The sequence below is a fragment of the Pelophylax lessonae genome (genome assembly GCF_965119305.1).
Source record: "Pelophylax lessonae genome assembly, chromosome: 4".
NCBI classification, from domain to species: Eukaryota; Metazoa; Chordata; class Amphibia; order Anura; family Ranidae; genus Pelophylax; species Pelophylax lessonae.
This window is the reverse complement of record NC_138771.1, coordinates 456,067,124-456,081,755: the sequence shown is the minus strand read 5'-3', so window position 1 is coordinate 456,081,755 and position 14,632 is coordinate 456,067,124. Positions and strand designations below refer to the sequence as shown.

Below are 14,632 nucleotides of genomic sequence, written 5' to 3'. Positions count from 1 at the left end.
CGGTCCACCCCTCCTGAGTGCCTACGCTGGATGCCGCTGCAATCCGACATGACACCGGCCGGCGGCCGCAGTGAGCGGCGCTGGGCTCAGCTCAGCATCAGCCGGCTGCCAGCTGAGCTCAGGCAGTGTAGTACTCGGAGTGAGTGGCGGCCACTGGCGGGGAGTCGGGGACAGCGGCGGGCGGCCCTCAGTCTCTGCAGAATCGGCCGCGGAGGGGCCAGCAGCGGCCGGCAAGCGCCGGCATCGGGACACAGACAGTGACACTGTCTGACTGACTGAGAACGGAGGCCTCGGCCCACCGGGCATATGCCCGGTCTGCCCTATGGTCAGTCCGGCCCTGTGTGAGTGGTTAGCGGAAACAGAGAAATGTTCAACTTTAGTCATGTTATATAAAACTCACACTTTGTTGGGTTTTTTTTTTTTACTTCTACATGTCTATGGGCTATCTACAGAAAAACTGGGCTAATACAAAAAGGCAAAGCAAAGTGTCGCTTTAACAACTGATAAAAATCATCTTAGCACTAAATGTAAAACCAATAAAAATCAAAAAGAAAAACCCATCAATGATCTGGCTATGAGCAACGGAATTCAGACTGGTTGTTGTTAGTTTCTACTCTCTCCACATTGTCCTTGTACTCTGCGTTGCTACACTGAATAAGCAGGCAAATGCCAGCTGATGTAGGCTAAGGCAATCCAGAAGCAAGCCCTGCCCTCTGCAATTATGGCTGTGACTTTCTTTTTACGGCCAATGGGAAAAAGAGCTAGCTAAAGAAAAAGTGATTTTGGCACATCCAATTTCTTGTTCATTATGGCTCACGACAACAGTGACACGATAATTGCCGCTGGTAAACGTAGCTGGCAGAGGTATATTTGGGACATAGAAGCTGGTAACAGGAAGATAATAGGAACCCTGGAAAAAAGCACACAAACACATCATTGGGTTAGTCAATGAAAATTGGGCACAGTTATATTACTAATAAATTGGGTCCTATTTTCCATGGGACACAACAGTTTGAAACCTTGTGGCTGCAGATTCCAAGGACTGGTTATACTTTTCAGTCTCTTTTGCGTGCATTCTTTTAAAGTGACCCTGCCACCACAGGGTAACTTTTATCGAATAACATACCTAACAAAAGAAGCATGAATATACTCACCTTTAGGCTCAGTTCACACTGCCACAACCTGAAAGTAGTTAAACTTTACCAGGTGATTTTCTAGAGACTCGAGTACAACTTGATGTGACTTTCAGGGAATGCCTGGGTAATCTTATTGTAATGCAAGGTATATATAACATCAATATAGATGAGGATCTGACTTAGAGGCGACTTCCATTAGAGGCGACTTCTATTAAAGTCTATAGGCACAAGTCGGATAGAAGACGCCTTGAAGTAGTACAGGAACCTTTTCGAAAGTCGGAGCGAATGTAGTAGTGCTAATTAAAACAGCTCTCATTGACTAACTTGGAATTTCACGTTGCGTGACTTGGGGTCTCACAAGTCAGATCCCAAGTCCAAGTCGTGGCAGTGCGAATCAAGCCTGACCGCAGCCTGTGCACTGAAAATCTGCCACATCTCTGCTTCCCAGTCACTACAAGTATTTAACCATCGTATGAGTCAAATACTTTCTTCTCCATCTGGCTCATACCTCCTGTAGAGGCGAGTGTAAATAACAGTGGCTAAAATACTTGCAGTGTGACTGGGAAGTGGAGAAGTGCAGTTGGCCATGCAGGCATGGTTGGCTCGCTCCCTGAGATTTATTTTGGCCACCAACAATCTCACATGATAAATATCATTAACTTATGGAGAGAGGCAACAATAACACATGTCCAGTTCTCTCCTCAACAAGTCAGAGCAGGGTAACTGCACCGTTGGTATGCAAATGACCTCAACATCCATGCAACAGCTGAGGACACTTTTACTGCAATCAATACATGCTCATTCATATGCTCCTCCACCTTACCCAATGAGCACATTCACTAACTGGAGCTCCTAAGCCATATAGACGGTGGTCACATTACACCATGAGGTTTCCATACATACTCGAACGTACTTTATCATGCTTCATAAAGTCATCAGACAAAACACGCCTATCAATTCCTATTCCTTTGGTGCTTTTGAAATCAGTTTTATATTGTTTATTTTTTTTTTACGTGTGTGGCATTCTAATAAAATATTTTACATGTCAAAGCTCCTATACTCTCTTCTCACTCATCTGGTATGCATTGGGAATAGAATGAGGTTTGGAAACACCTGGGATTAAATTATCACAACAGGATGAGACTGTAAGCAACTCATGTGAACCAGAGTATGCAAGGCATATAGGTGGAACCACCCCAACACAATATGACCATCACCCGCATTGAGTGGATATGCTTGTTGAGAATGGTGAAGGAGCATAAGTGAGCAGGAATGCACACAGTGATGCATTCATTCCAAATGGCACCCCCAACGCATCTGTAACTTTTTTGGTAGGGTGCCAAAAGTCAATACACTTTTTTAAATGCATTAGCAGCCCATTCAAACAAATGCCCAACTCAAGTGTGTTATTGCACCGTAAAGGTGTAAAATGTGTCCTTTAGACTCCCCTCTTTGCCTCCCCCCATGAAAAAAAAAAAAAAAAGTGTTACACACATAAGGAGAAAAAGCAAAAACATACTTCTCCTACATCCTGATTTACACCCTTGGCAACTGGGTGAACATCACAGGCCTTCCAATGGGATCCTGGGAAAGCTGGAGATTCATAATTCCATGAGAAGATGCTCTTTTATCAGATTTGGGAATAATAGCTTACCCAGAATCTTACGGGAAGCCATATGATGTCACTGTCCTCTAGGTGCCACTATGGATGGAAGGCAAGTATGTTTTTGCTTTTTCTTCTAATGTGTGATCTTTTCTTTTTTTTTTTTACACAGAACACAACTTTTTCACATAGAGCAGGGTTAAAGGTAAGCAGACCTTGTTTTGTTGCGTGGAGTAATTATTTGAGCTGGGGACACTTACGGGTGGGAAGGGGCAGTGGCAGGGTATTCCATAGGTATGAAGAGGCTCTGGACAGGGCTGCCCTGGTTGAATTAGCTGATCCAAAATATCACAAAAGTCATCGTAAGTGCAGCTGCCAACTTCATCCAAGCAGGGAATCTTTATCCATTCATGCATAAACTCCTTCTCTGCAGTGACTTTCAACTGGCAAAAAATGAAAAAAAAAAAAAAAAAAAACAGATGTCAGAAATAAAGAATATAACCAAAGTAAGAGAATGAAACACAGCACTGACATGGGGTACAGATTCTTACACCCTGTGTGAACGAGGCCTTAAAGTGCATAAAAATGCAGGTCTCTACATAAAGAGGTCAATGTATAAATAATGTTTTTCAGCATTCACACTGGCACAACGAATTACTGTATTGTTTGTAATATGATTATCCCCTATGATCGGCAAACTCCATCTAGTGGCCATAATGCAGTATTTTGCTGAAATACCTGAAAATAAGAAAATAAAAAAATAAAATACTGCATTTTGGCTACTAGATGGAGACAATGATCATAAGGGATTATCCTATTAACAATACAGTGATCATTTCCGGTGCGAATGCTGAAGACCCCTGCAGAGTGAATTTTTTTAAACACAGATCCCATAGAGCAGTGGTCCTCAACCCTGGCCTACAGGGCCCACTAACAGGCCAGATTTGCAAGATAACTGAAATACATACCAGGTGATATCATTTGCTGCTCAGTGATTGCAGTACTCTAGTCTGCATCTCCCCAAGGTAATACTTAAAATCTGGCCTGTTAGTGGGCCCTGAGGACCGGAGTTGAGGACCACTGCCATAGAGTGTACAAACTTACTAACTGATGCGGCTTGTGTTTGTGCTGCACTATACTGTAGTCAGGGGTCTCCAAACTTTCTAAACAAAGGGCCAGTTTACGGTCCTTCAGAATTTAGGAGGGCCAAATAGTGCCCAGTAGGTATAAAAAAAATGCCCCACCTTTGGTATTAGGAGGAGAAATAGTTGGAGTCAGTAGAAGGAATAGTGCATCATCGTTGGTGCCAGCAGAAGGAATTATGCCCCGTCACTGGTGTCAGCAGAAGGAATTATGCCCTGTCACTGGTGTCAGCAGAAGGAATTATGCCCCATTGTTGGTGTCAGTGGCAGAAAAAATGCCTCAATGGCCACAAAGTTAAGCAAAGGGCCACATCTGGCCCCCAGGCCACAGTTTGGAGACCACTGCTATAGTACTTGCAGTACGAGCGACTTCTTGTCTGCTGCCAGAACAAAATTGTGTGTCAGTCATGAATTCTTCTCAGCTATTCAGGACAAGCCTTGTATTTTCACCAGTAAATACAAAGCTTCCTCCGACTGGATGTAGAGGCAGGCGGATGATGTCACAATCTCCACTGCAGACAATCTGAGGAAGCTTTGTATTTATTGTATTTAAAGTGACATGAAAACATGGAATTCAGCTTTGCAGGACCTCAATTGCAGTCCCCCTGAATCTTGCGCCATCTTTAATTGTACTTCCTTAGTTTCCATGTATCGATGTGGATCAAAAAGAGCAAAAATGGCAATAGTGTAAAAGCATTTACTATTTTAAACTAATTGTGGCCAAAAAAAAACAAAAAAAAAAAAAACACCTGTGAGCCACAGACTGTGAGCCTGGAAGCCTGGACTAGGCCACACCAGCATGCCACTTCCTACTCACTAGATTGTATCAGTCTCATATACCATCTACAGAAAACCTGTACTGTCACCATAAATGGACTGGGTTATCTAATTTTGACTCCTAATGAAATGAAGGTTGGGCAAACTGGGCAATTTTTCATTAATCTATGACTGTAATGTTTTTATGTCTTCTAATACAAAAAAATAAGTTTTAATGATAGACATCCCCATTGTTCTAGATGTAGCAGTGAATTTTAGATGACAATAAAAGCTTCAATTTAAAAAATGGGTTGCATGCAGATTTTTCAAACTGGGTGTTACAGGCAACAAGGACCAACTCTTTTTTACAGTATTCTAGATAGATTATTGTCATATCACCCACGTAAGAAAGGTGTTTTTTTTTTAATTTGTGCTATACAAAAAAAAGTAAATGCTTATGTGATTTGTTTAGAAGAAGTACTTTGGTTTTTCTTCCACCTTTCCATGTTTTACAAATGGACACACTTCTGTATATATTGTTAATTCTTACAATAGAGAATAATTGCTTCCTCTTTTTTGTGACGGACAGTTCATTTTGCACACCAGTCAGCAGGTCCATACAGAAGTGAAAATGGAAAAAGGAACAAGTGTAATAATGACAGAGAACAATGTATGTCAATTTGTTCTAAAATGTGATATCTGAAAAACTGCCCAATGTATGATCTGCCAAAACATATCAGTTAAGGCCCCTTTCACACTTGTGTGACTTGTCCTGCGGCTTGGGACTGCAAAGTAGCATGACAAGTCGTACCCCATGATTTCCAATGAATTCTGTTCATAGCTGTGCCCCTGGACTAACAGGTCTTCTCTGAGAGGGAAACCCCAAGGTACATTGGCGAACAGCCGTACCAGATCAGCGTACCAAGACCGGCGAAGAATTCCTTCTGCCTCGATCCTTCGCAGAAGTCTTGGTAGAAGTTTGAGAGGAGGAAAAGAGTACATCAGACGCTACTGGTCCCAATGAGCCACCAGTGCGTCCGTGGCATTGGCTAGAGGATCCCAACACCTTGCCACAAATCTCTGCACCTTCCTGTTAAGATGAGAGGCCAACAGGTCCACCTCAAGAGTTAAAACGAGAAAAAAGGATGGCGCTCTGGCGTGCATAAAGTAAAATCACCCCAAACGAAGCTCACATGTGCAGTCTATAAAGATTTATTGAGTAAATCCAGGGTAAATTAAAACAAACGCGCATCGGCTCCGGTCCTAGGAAGCGGCCGCATACTGGACCGTGCGAGCCTTCACAATCGGGGACCATTTCCTCACGGGGATTAAAGGTACCAGGTTCCCATGACTTCCATCAGGGATCCCTTACATCACAGCTAGGAGATACAGAGGCTTCAAGGTCCGGTAGGAATTATGCCGTTTGTTTTAATTTACCCTGGATTTACTCAATAAATCTTTATAGACTGCACATGTGAGCTTCATTTGGGGTGATTTTACTTTATCTATGCACGCCAGAGCGCCATCCTTTTTTCTCGTTTTTACTCTCCCATACACCATCCAGTGGCAAGGATTAAGCGACCAGCGGTGCATCATATACATTTCCATTATAGTTTTGTACCCTCTGGGTAAGGACACTACAGGAACATTGTGCTTTGGATCAGCGCCTGAACTCTCTTTTTTGTGCCACCTCGAGAGTTCACTACCAGAGACACAGCTGATGAAACACCACCGGATGAAGTGACCATTCTCCTTGGTCCAAGGCCGGTCGACTGAGGTAATCTGTCTGCCAATTTTCCACCCTGGAATATGCACAGCAGAGAGCTGGAAAGAAACGTTCCACCCACCTTAGAATGCCAGCTACTTCCTAAACCGCTAGGACACTTTGTGCCCCCTTGGTGTTTGACATATGCCACGGCTGTGGCATTGTCCAATTGAATCAGTACCGGACACCCCTGAAGACGAATCGTCTAATGGGCCAGACAAAGTCTTATCACCCAAAGTTCCAGTACGTTGATTGGTAGCCTGGACTCCTCCAGAGCCCAAACCCCCTGAGTACAGTCCGTGCCCAAAACACCTCCCCACCGGACAGGCTGGCATCCGTGGTGACCATCGACCAGTACAGGGGAAGGAAGGATTTGCCCAGTCGAAGAGCCAGAGAGTGAAGCCACCAAATCAGGGACCCTCTCGTAACCTGGCTCAACAAGATCAGATTGTCTAGAGACTGTGGATTCTTGTCCCACTTGGCAAGAATCTTTCTCTGCAGAGGTCTCGTTTGGAACTGTACAAACAGAACCATCTCGAAGATAGACACCATCAGGTCTAGCACCCACATGCAAGTCCTGAGAGACGACCGACAGCTGGACAACAGAAGTCGAATGGCATTCTGCAGCTTCTAGAGCTTGTCCAGTGGGAGAAACACCCTGGCTAAGGCCGAGTCCAGAGTCAGACCCAGATAGTCCAACTTGATGGACGGAACCAGAGCAGACTTCTGGAAAATTAGAGTCCGCATAGTGATGTCCAGGTTGTCCTGTAGAGCAGTCGGGAGACCCTGCTCGTAGAAGAAGATCGTCCAAGTACCCCAGCACCGCAATCCCCTGCTGTTACAATGCTAACACCGGGGCCAAGACAGCAAAGTTATCAGAAGTCTGTATCCCCTGATCCAGGTCTGGGAGACGACTGAAGTCCACCTTTAGTTTTAACACAGAGAGTGTATAGTGGTGTCACCCTGCCTGCTGCGCGACACGGTCATAAACTGTACAATCTCTGTGTTTGTGGACTTCAGTTGTCTTCCAGACCCGGATCAGGGGATACAGACTTCTGATAACTTTGCTGGGATAGTACTCTGATACTGATTGGCATCTGGACCCACCAGGCAGGCATCCATGATCAGTTGTTATTTTTATTCAGCAAACAGTAATCTACACATGAATACAGTTGTTAAGAATATTTGCAGCTCCTAGATACATACCCCTGAGGAAAAAGCGTATCTTTGCTTCGAAATGCGTTGGGTATGCTATTACTGCAATTGTCGGACAACCATCTGTACTGTGTGTATCAGAATGTACACTGTTTGCTATTTTTATGAGCTTGTTGTTTATGTTGTGGTTTAACAATAACATTATTTGACTTTTATTACATTGTTTTTGTGGTGAGTGCCTGCAAAGTCCCAAACCCAGGGGAACAACGAAAGAGAGAGAGAAAAAAAAAAAGAGAGAGAAAAAAAAAAGAGAGAGAAAAAAAAAAGAGAGAGAAAAAAAAAAAAAGAGAGAAAGAGAAAAAGAGAGAGAAAAAGAGAGAGAAAGAGAGAGAGAAAGAGAGAGAGAAAGAGAGAGAGAAAGAGAGAGAGAAAGAGAGAGAGAAAGAGAGAGAGAAAGAGAGAAAGAGAGAAAGAGAGAAAGAGAGAAAGAGAGAAAGAAAGAAGAGAGAGAGAGAGAGAGAGAGAGAGAGAGAGAGAGAGAGAGAGAGAGAGAGAGAGACTAGGCCAGTGTTTCTCAACCTTTCTTCAGTCGGGGCGCCCTTGAAAAGTATTTTCAGTCTTGAGGCACCCCTGTCCAAGGCTTGGTTCATGTTACCGTGTGTCACGGAACACGTGCAAAATCCCACTCGTTCCTGACACACAGACAAATGCTCTGCTCATTTGGGGTGCCATTAATTCCTAATGGTACCACACACACATTAGAAAACATATAGTCCTTTTGGTGCGGCCAAATTTAAAAAAAAAAAAAAAAAAAGGCCAGGGACTTTTTTTCCCTGCATTTCTGTGGGTAGGGAAGACCATTGAAATGAATGGGTTGCCCATCACACAGCAAGCAGCCACACAGATGTGAATCAAGGGCTTGTTCACATGTGAGGTTGGAAGGTCGGTAAAACCACCTGGTTGAGCTGTTTTTACCACCCCCAACTTCTCCCCCTTTAGCTGCAAAGGAAGCAGCTGGGGGTGTACACATTCTGTGACTGCAGCTGGAGGTATACCCAGAGTGAATGGGGCTGCACTGCAACCACCCCGCAACTGTGTGCATTGCATGGTTGCGGTGTGGTAATGCTGCATTTAGGGGCTTAAAAGAGGTGGGGAGGAGGCAACATATTGCCTCTTTACCACCTGGTAAATGCTTCTGAAAAGCAATCTGAGCATGGATTGCTTTTCAGAGTAGCAGCAGTCCTTGTTGCTATCACAAACAAGCCCTCCAAAAGCAGTTCTGATGGTACAGGAATAGGGGGGGTCAGGATTAAAACATACAAACACACACAAACACATGTACAAACACACACACACACCCATATACAGACACGCATGTACACACACATGTACATATGTACATACATACATACACACACACACATGTACGTACACACATATTTATACACACACACATATAAAGCCTTTTGAAACATTCTAGCACAGTACCTTTTTCATTTAGCCGGGTACTGCACTGTAGGGGGAAGCAGAGAGCACAGCACACTTCCCCTTCCTTTACTTTCACTTTTGAGGCTGACCAAGCTCTCTATCAGTGCCGATGTACAATTCAGCAGGGGATCAGGAAATTGGGCTCATCTGACAGCCCTTCTCTCCCATGATCCCGCGGCACACCCGAGGACCTCTGGCGGCACACCAGTGTGCCGCAGCACACTGGTTAAGAAAGGCTGGTCTATGCTAATGGCCAGACAAGAAAGAGGAAGTGGGTTGTATAAGATATTTACTGGCAGAAAAAAAAAATGTTTTACTATCCAAAAGGTAAAACAACAAGGGCAGAAGATTTCATAGATGGAAAGATGAAAAAAATTACTGAAGATCCCCTTTAAACTTATCATCTCCCACTGAACTGACAGATAGAGTACATGTACAGAGCCACTGCAAGGCAGAAGAAGCATCAGTAAGGAGGCGCTCTTGAGTCCTGCCCAGCTTTTGTTGTCGCCAAAACTCAGAATGGCAATAACAGAGCCATAAATAAAGGTGATTATAAATAGAGTAATAAGGTGCACAGCCTTACAGCCCCCTTCCTCCTCCTCTTCCAGTGGTTGTATAGCTTATTTTGTGGGCAGAGTTCAGTGTGATTGTTTATAGAGAATCCGCATTTCCCCAGACTGATAGTGAACAAGGTGATAAGACAGGTATGCAAGCAGGAGGCAGCCAGGTAAGTGCAGCCTTATTCACCTCAGATGACTCGAATATACACTCACCAGCCACTTTATTAGGTATACCTTGCTATTACCAGGTTGGACCCACTTTTGCCTTCAGAACTGCCCTAATTCTTCGTGGCATAGATTAAACAAAGTGTTGGAAACATTCCTCAGAGATTTTGGTCCATATTGACATGATAGCATCACACAGTTGCTGCAGATTTGTCGGCTGCACATCCATGATGCAAATCTCCAGTTCCCCCACATCCCAAAGGTGCTCTGTTTGATTGAGATCTGGTTAGTGTGGAGGACATTGGAGTACAGTGAGATCATTGTCATGGTCAAGAAAACAGTGGTGAGATGATTTGAGCTTTGTGACATGGTGAATTATCCTGCAGGAAGGAGCTATCAGAAGATGGGTACACTGTAGTCATACAGGGATGGATGTGGTCAGCAACAATACTCAGGTAGGCTGTAGCATTTAAACAATGCTTAATTGGTACTAAGGGGCCCAAAGTGTGCCAAAAGAATATCCCCCACACCATTACACCACCAGCCTGAATCGTTGATAGAAGGCAGGATGGATCCATGCTTTCATGTGGTTTACACCAAATTCTGACCCTACCATCTGAATGTCGCAGCTGAAATTGAGACTTAAAGACCAGGCAACATTTTTCCAATCTTCTATTGTCCTATTTCGGTGAACCTGTGCAAATTGTAGCCTCTGTTCTTAGCTGACAGGAATGGCACCCTGGTGTGGTCTTCTGCTGCTGTAACCCACCTGCTTCAAGGTTTGATGTGTTGTGCATTCAGAGATGGTATTCTGCATAACTTGGTTTTAACGAGTAGTTATTTGAGTTACTGTTGCCTTTCTATCATCTGGAGCCAGTCTGTCCATTTTCCTCTGACATCAACAAGGCATTTTCCATCTCACAACTGCCGCTTACTGGATATTTTCTTTTTCGGACCATTCCCTGTAAACCCTAGAGATGATTGTGTGTGAAACTCCCAGTAGGTCAGCGCTTTTTAAAATACTAAGACCAGCCCATCTGGCACAAACAACCATGCCACGTTCAGTCACTTAAATCCCCTTTCTTCCCCATTCTGATGCTCGGTTTGAACTTCAGCAAATCGTCTTCACCACATCTAGATGCCTAAATGCAATGAATTGCTGCTTTGCGATTGGCTAATTAGCAATTTTTGTTACCGAAAAGTGGCTGGTGCGTATACATCGTACAAGCAATGCGGCAAATTATGGTGTGGAGAGGCCAGCAAACTTACATGTGTAAATAAGTGAACCCTCCGAAATCAACTATGATAAAAGAAGGGAAGTTCCATCCCTGGCTTAAAGCGGAGTTCCACCCATTTTTAATAGGTTGGAATACATAGATCTTTGTAATCCCCTTTAAAATGGCTTTTACCAATGGAAACTTTTTTTTTTTTTTTTTTGCTAGTAAATACCTTAATTTTGGCTTTATTCCTCCTCTCCTCACTTCCTGGTCCGATCGGCGATGACGTCATTCGGCGATCCGCAGTGTCTGCTGGGATGTATTCTACTTGCAGTAGCTGTATCTGTACTGAGCCGTGCCTGCCCCGCCTCCGCCCCGCCTCCTCTCATTGAATTGCATTGTATGAATGTATTAAGGCCGTTCTCTGCCCAGCCTCCGCCCCGCCTCCTCTCATTGAATTGCATTGTATGAATGTATTAAGGCTGTTCTCTGCCCAGCCTCCGCCCCGCCTCCTCTCAATACAACTCAATGAGAGGAGGCGGGGCGGAGGCTGGGCAAAGAACAGCCTTAATACATTCATACAATGCAATTCAATGAGAGGAGGTGGGGCGGAGGCTGGGCAGAGAACAGCCTTAATACATTCATACAATGCAATTCAATGAGAGGAGGCGGGGCGGAGGCTGGGCAGAGAACAGCCTTAATACATTCATACAATGCAATTCAATGAGAGGAGGCGGGGCGGAGGCGGGGCAGGCACGGCTCAGTACAGATACAGCTACTGCAAGTAGAATACATCCCAGCAGACACTGCGGATCGCCGAATGATGTCATCGCCGATCGGACCAGGAAGTGAGGAGAGGAGGAATAAAGCCAAAATTAAGGTATTTACTAGCAAAAAAAAAAAAAAAAAAGTTTCCATTGGTAAAAGCCATTTTAAAGGGGATTACAAAGATCTAAAGTTCCAAAAATGGGTGGAACTCCACTTTAAATACAAAGCCAGAAAAAGAAAAAAACAGGAGAAATGAGTACTTTGCCATGCCATTGCCCTAGCACTGATTACACAAGGGTACTTCAAGAGACCTTTGAATCTTGGCTCCAATTCCTAAGCTGACATGGATTGAAATTTGACCGGTTTAGCAGGGACTGGCTGAGATTCTAATTATTTATGGGCAGGCTTGGATCAATGTGGGTACAACCAGCTTGTTGTATTTTTTACATGTGATTACTGCTGGTGGCTATAGCCGCCAGCAGTAATCATTGTGTTCTGCCAGCCGGGAAGGCTCCCCATGCCCCTCCCCCCTGCCGAAAGAACTGAATAGCACTGTGGGAGGTATTCCCCCAATAACACTGACTGTGTTGATGGGGGAAAATCAAGCGATTTCTTTCCTTCCACCTGTAGTACTCATTTTTATTAAGCTATTTGCCGCTAATAAAGCTTTAAGAATATAGTGAAGCCCCCCTAATAAAGTATTTTCTCAAATAATGATAATATTGTATAGAGTACATACCGTGACGGGGGAGGTCAGTGCTACTGTAGTATTCAGGATAGTAGACGCGGTCATCTCTCCAGGGAACAGCAGCGGGTCTGGGAGAATGGTGAGCGTCTGGATTTTCCCAGGAAGACTTTCGCTATCACAATTTGCCCAGGAGAAGCCATTCACCTATATACAAGAGGAACAGAAAGATGAAATAGGAGACAATAACATGCATCTGAATGACAGCTACAAATAATGGAAAAGTGATCTTAAAATACATGGTAAAGCGGAGTTCCGCCCCCCAGAAAAAAAATGAAAAGTCAGCAGCTACAAATACTGTAGCTGCTGACTTTTAACCACTTTACCACTAGAGCATTTTGCTGTCTTACGTCTGGGCCACTTTTTGCGATTCGGCACTGTGCGACTTTAACTGACAATTGCGCGGTCATGCGACGCCATACCCAAACGAAATTTACGTCCTATTTTTCCCACAAATAGAGCTTTCTTTTGGTGGTGTTTGATCACCTGTGCGATTTTTACTTTTTGCGCTATAAACAAAAAAAGAGCGTTTATTTTGAAAAAATAACAATATTTTTAACATTTTTTTATATGAAATTCCCCCCAAAAAAGATGTAAAAACCAATTTTTTTTAAATTTTTGGCCAATTTGTTTTCTGCTACCCATGTTTGGTAAAAAAAAAAAAAAAAAAATCGCAATAAGCGTATTTTGATTGGTTTGGGCAAAAGTTATTGCGTTTACTAACTAAGGGAAAGATTTCTGTCATTTTTGGTGTTTTTTTTTTTTTAACGAGTAATGGCGGAGATCTGCGACTTTTTTTTAGGGACTGCGACATTGCGGCGGACAGATCGGACCCTTGACTGACATTTTTGACACTTTTGGGGGTACCAGTGACATTACTGCAGTAATCGGTGCTATAAATATGCACTGTTACTGTAAAAATGACACTGGCAGGGAAGGGGTTAATTTTATTGGAGAGGGAGGGGTTAATGTATGACTGGTGCTTACTAACGTGTGGGGGGGGGAGGTGACTGAGTGAGCCAGGGACAGATCGGATGTTCAACTATGCTGAACACTCCGATCTGTCACTCCCTGTCACTTAGGAGATCCGCCCGCTCTGTTTACACAAGCGGGTGGATCTCCAAACTGGATTCCCCGACGATCGGGGCAGAGCAGCGGCGATCGCCGCCGCTCCTCCCCTGGCCCGACTCCCGCTGTGAATGAACACACGGGAGCGCCGCCTACAGGGGGAGGAGTCTGGCGACGTAGGTCTACGTCGTCAGACCTACAAGAGCCACTTTGCTGCAGTAGCAGCACAGTGGCTAGTGTTAAAGTGGTTAAATATTAGAACTTACCTGTCCAGGTTTCCTGCAATGTTGGCACCCGAAGCCAATTTTCGGATCGGCTCTCTGGTGCTGCGGCCGCCATTCAGGGTAAGGGAACCCGGCAGTGAAGCCTTTCCGCTTCACAGCTGGTTCCCTACTGCGCGAAGTGCTTTGTGCTTTCTAATTGGCCCAGCGGCGGAGGAAGAAGGAAGGCGGCCAAACCTCTGAGAGACAGAGACGTGGCGCTGTCTCCCGGAAGTGGGGAAGGGTACCTGTCAAAAACAGGTACCCGTTCCCCCCTCCCCCCTGAAAGGTGCCAAATGTGGCACCAGAGAGGGGGGGGGGGAGCAGATGAGCGGAAGTTCCACTTTTTGGTGGAACTCCGCTTTAAGGACTTGTTCATACCAGGCTGCAGCCGAAAAATGAGCGTAGGCTGGTGTCTATTGTGCAGGGGCACTGCTTTGCATCAAAAAACTTGAGGCATGTTTTTTTTTTCTTTCTTTTTTAACTTAATTTAAATGTCCAAAATTACATATAACTCTATGCATGGAAGCATGTTGCGACGCGCTGCAGTGCAATGAATATCGCTGCATATAAGTGCAGCCTTGCTGCATTTTTACGCAGGGGATGTTGCTGCATATGTTGTTAACAGGTCTCATAGAAAACAATTGAGTGCAGATCAACACAGCTCAATTGACAAGTACAGTATGGATGAGCCCTTACTGCTGGGCACAAGGAACATTTAACGACATTTGGCCCACACACAGGATCCGAAAATCCGGTCGGCAAGCGGTTAAAGAAGAAGTTGTGAGCTGTGAGAGCCAAAAA

General features: G+C 44.4%; 1 protein-coding gene across 1 annotated transcript in view; it reads right to left on the bottom strand.

Moving 5' to 3' along the window:
* Positions 1-641: 641 nt before the first annotated feature.
* Positions 642-14,632, bottom strand: part of GM2A (ganglioside GM2 activator) — a 74,414-nt gene continuing 60,423 nt past the window's right edge. Inside the window, exons 6-8 of the mRNA XM_082253627.1 lie at positions 12,495-12,647; positions 3,000-3,182; positions 642-910 (exon numbers count right to left, since the gene is read on the bottom strand). Coding sequence (XP_082109753.1) covers positions 740-910; positions 3,000-3,182; positions 12,495-12,647 — 507 coding nt within the window. The 3' untranslated portion in view covers positions 642-739. The remainder of the gene's footprint in view (positions 911-2,999; positions 3,183-12,494; positions 12,648-14,632) is intronic.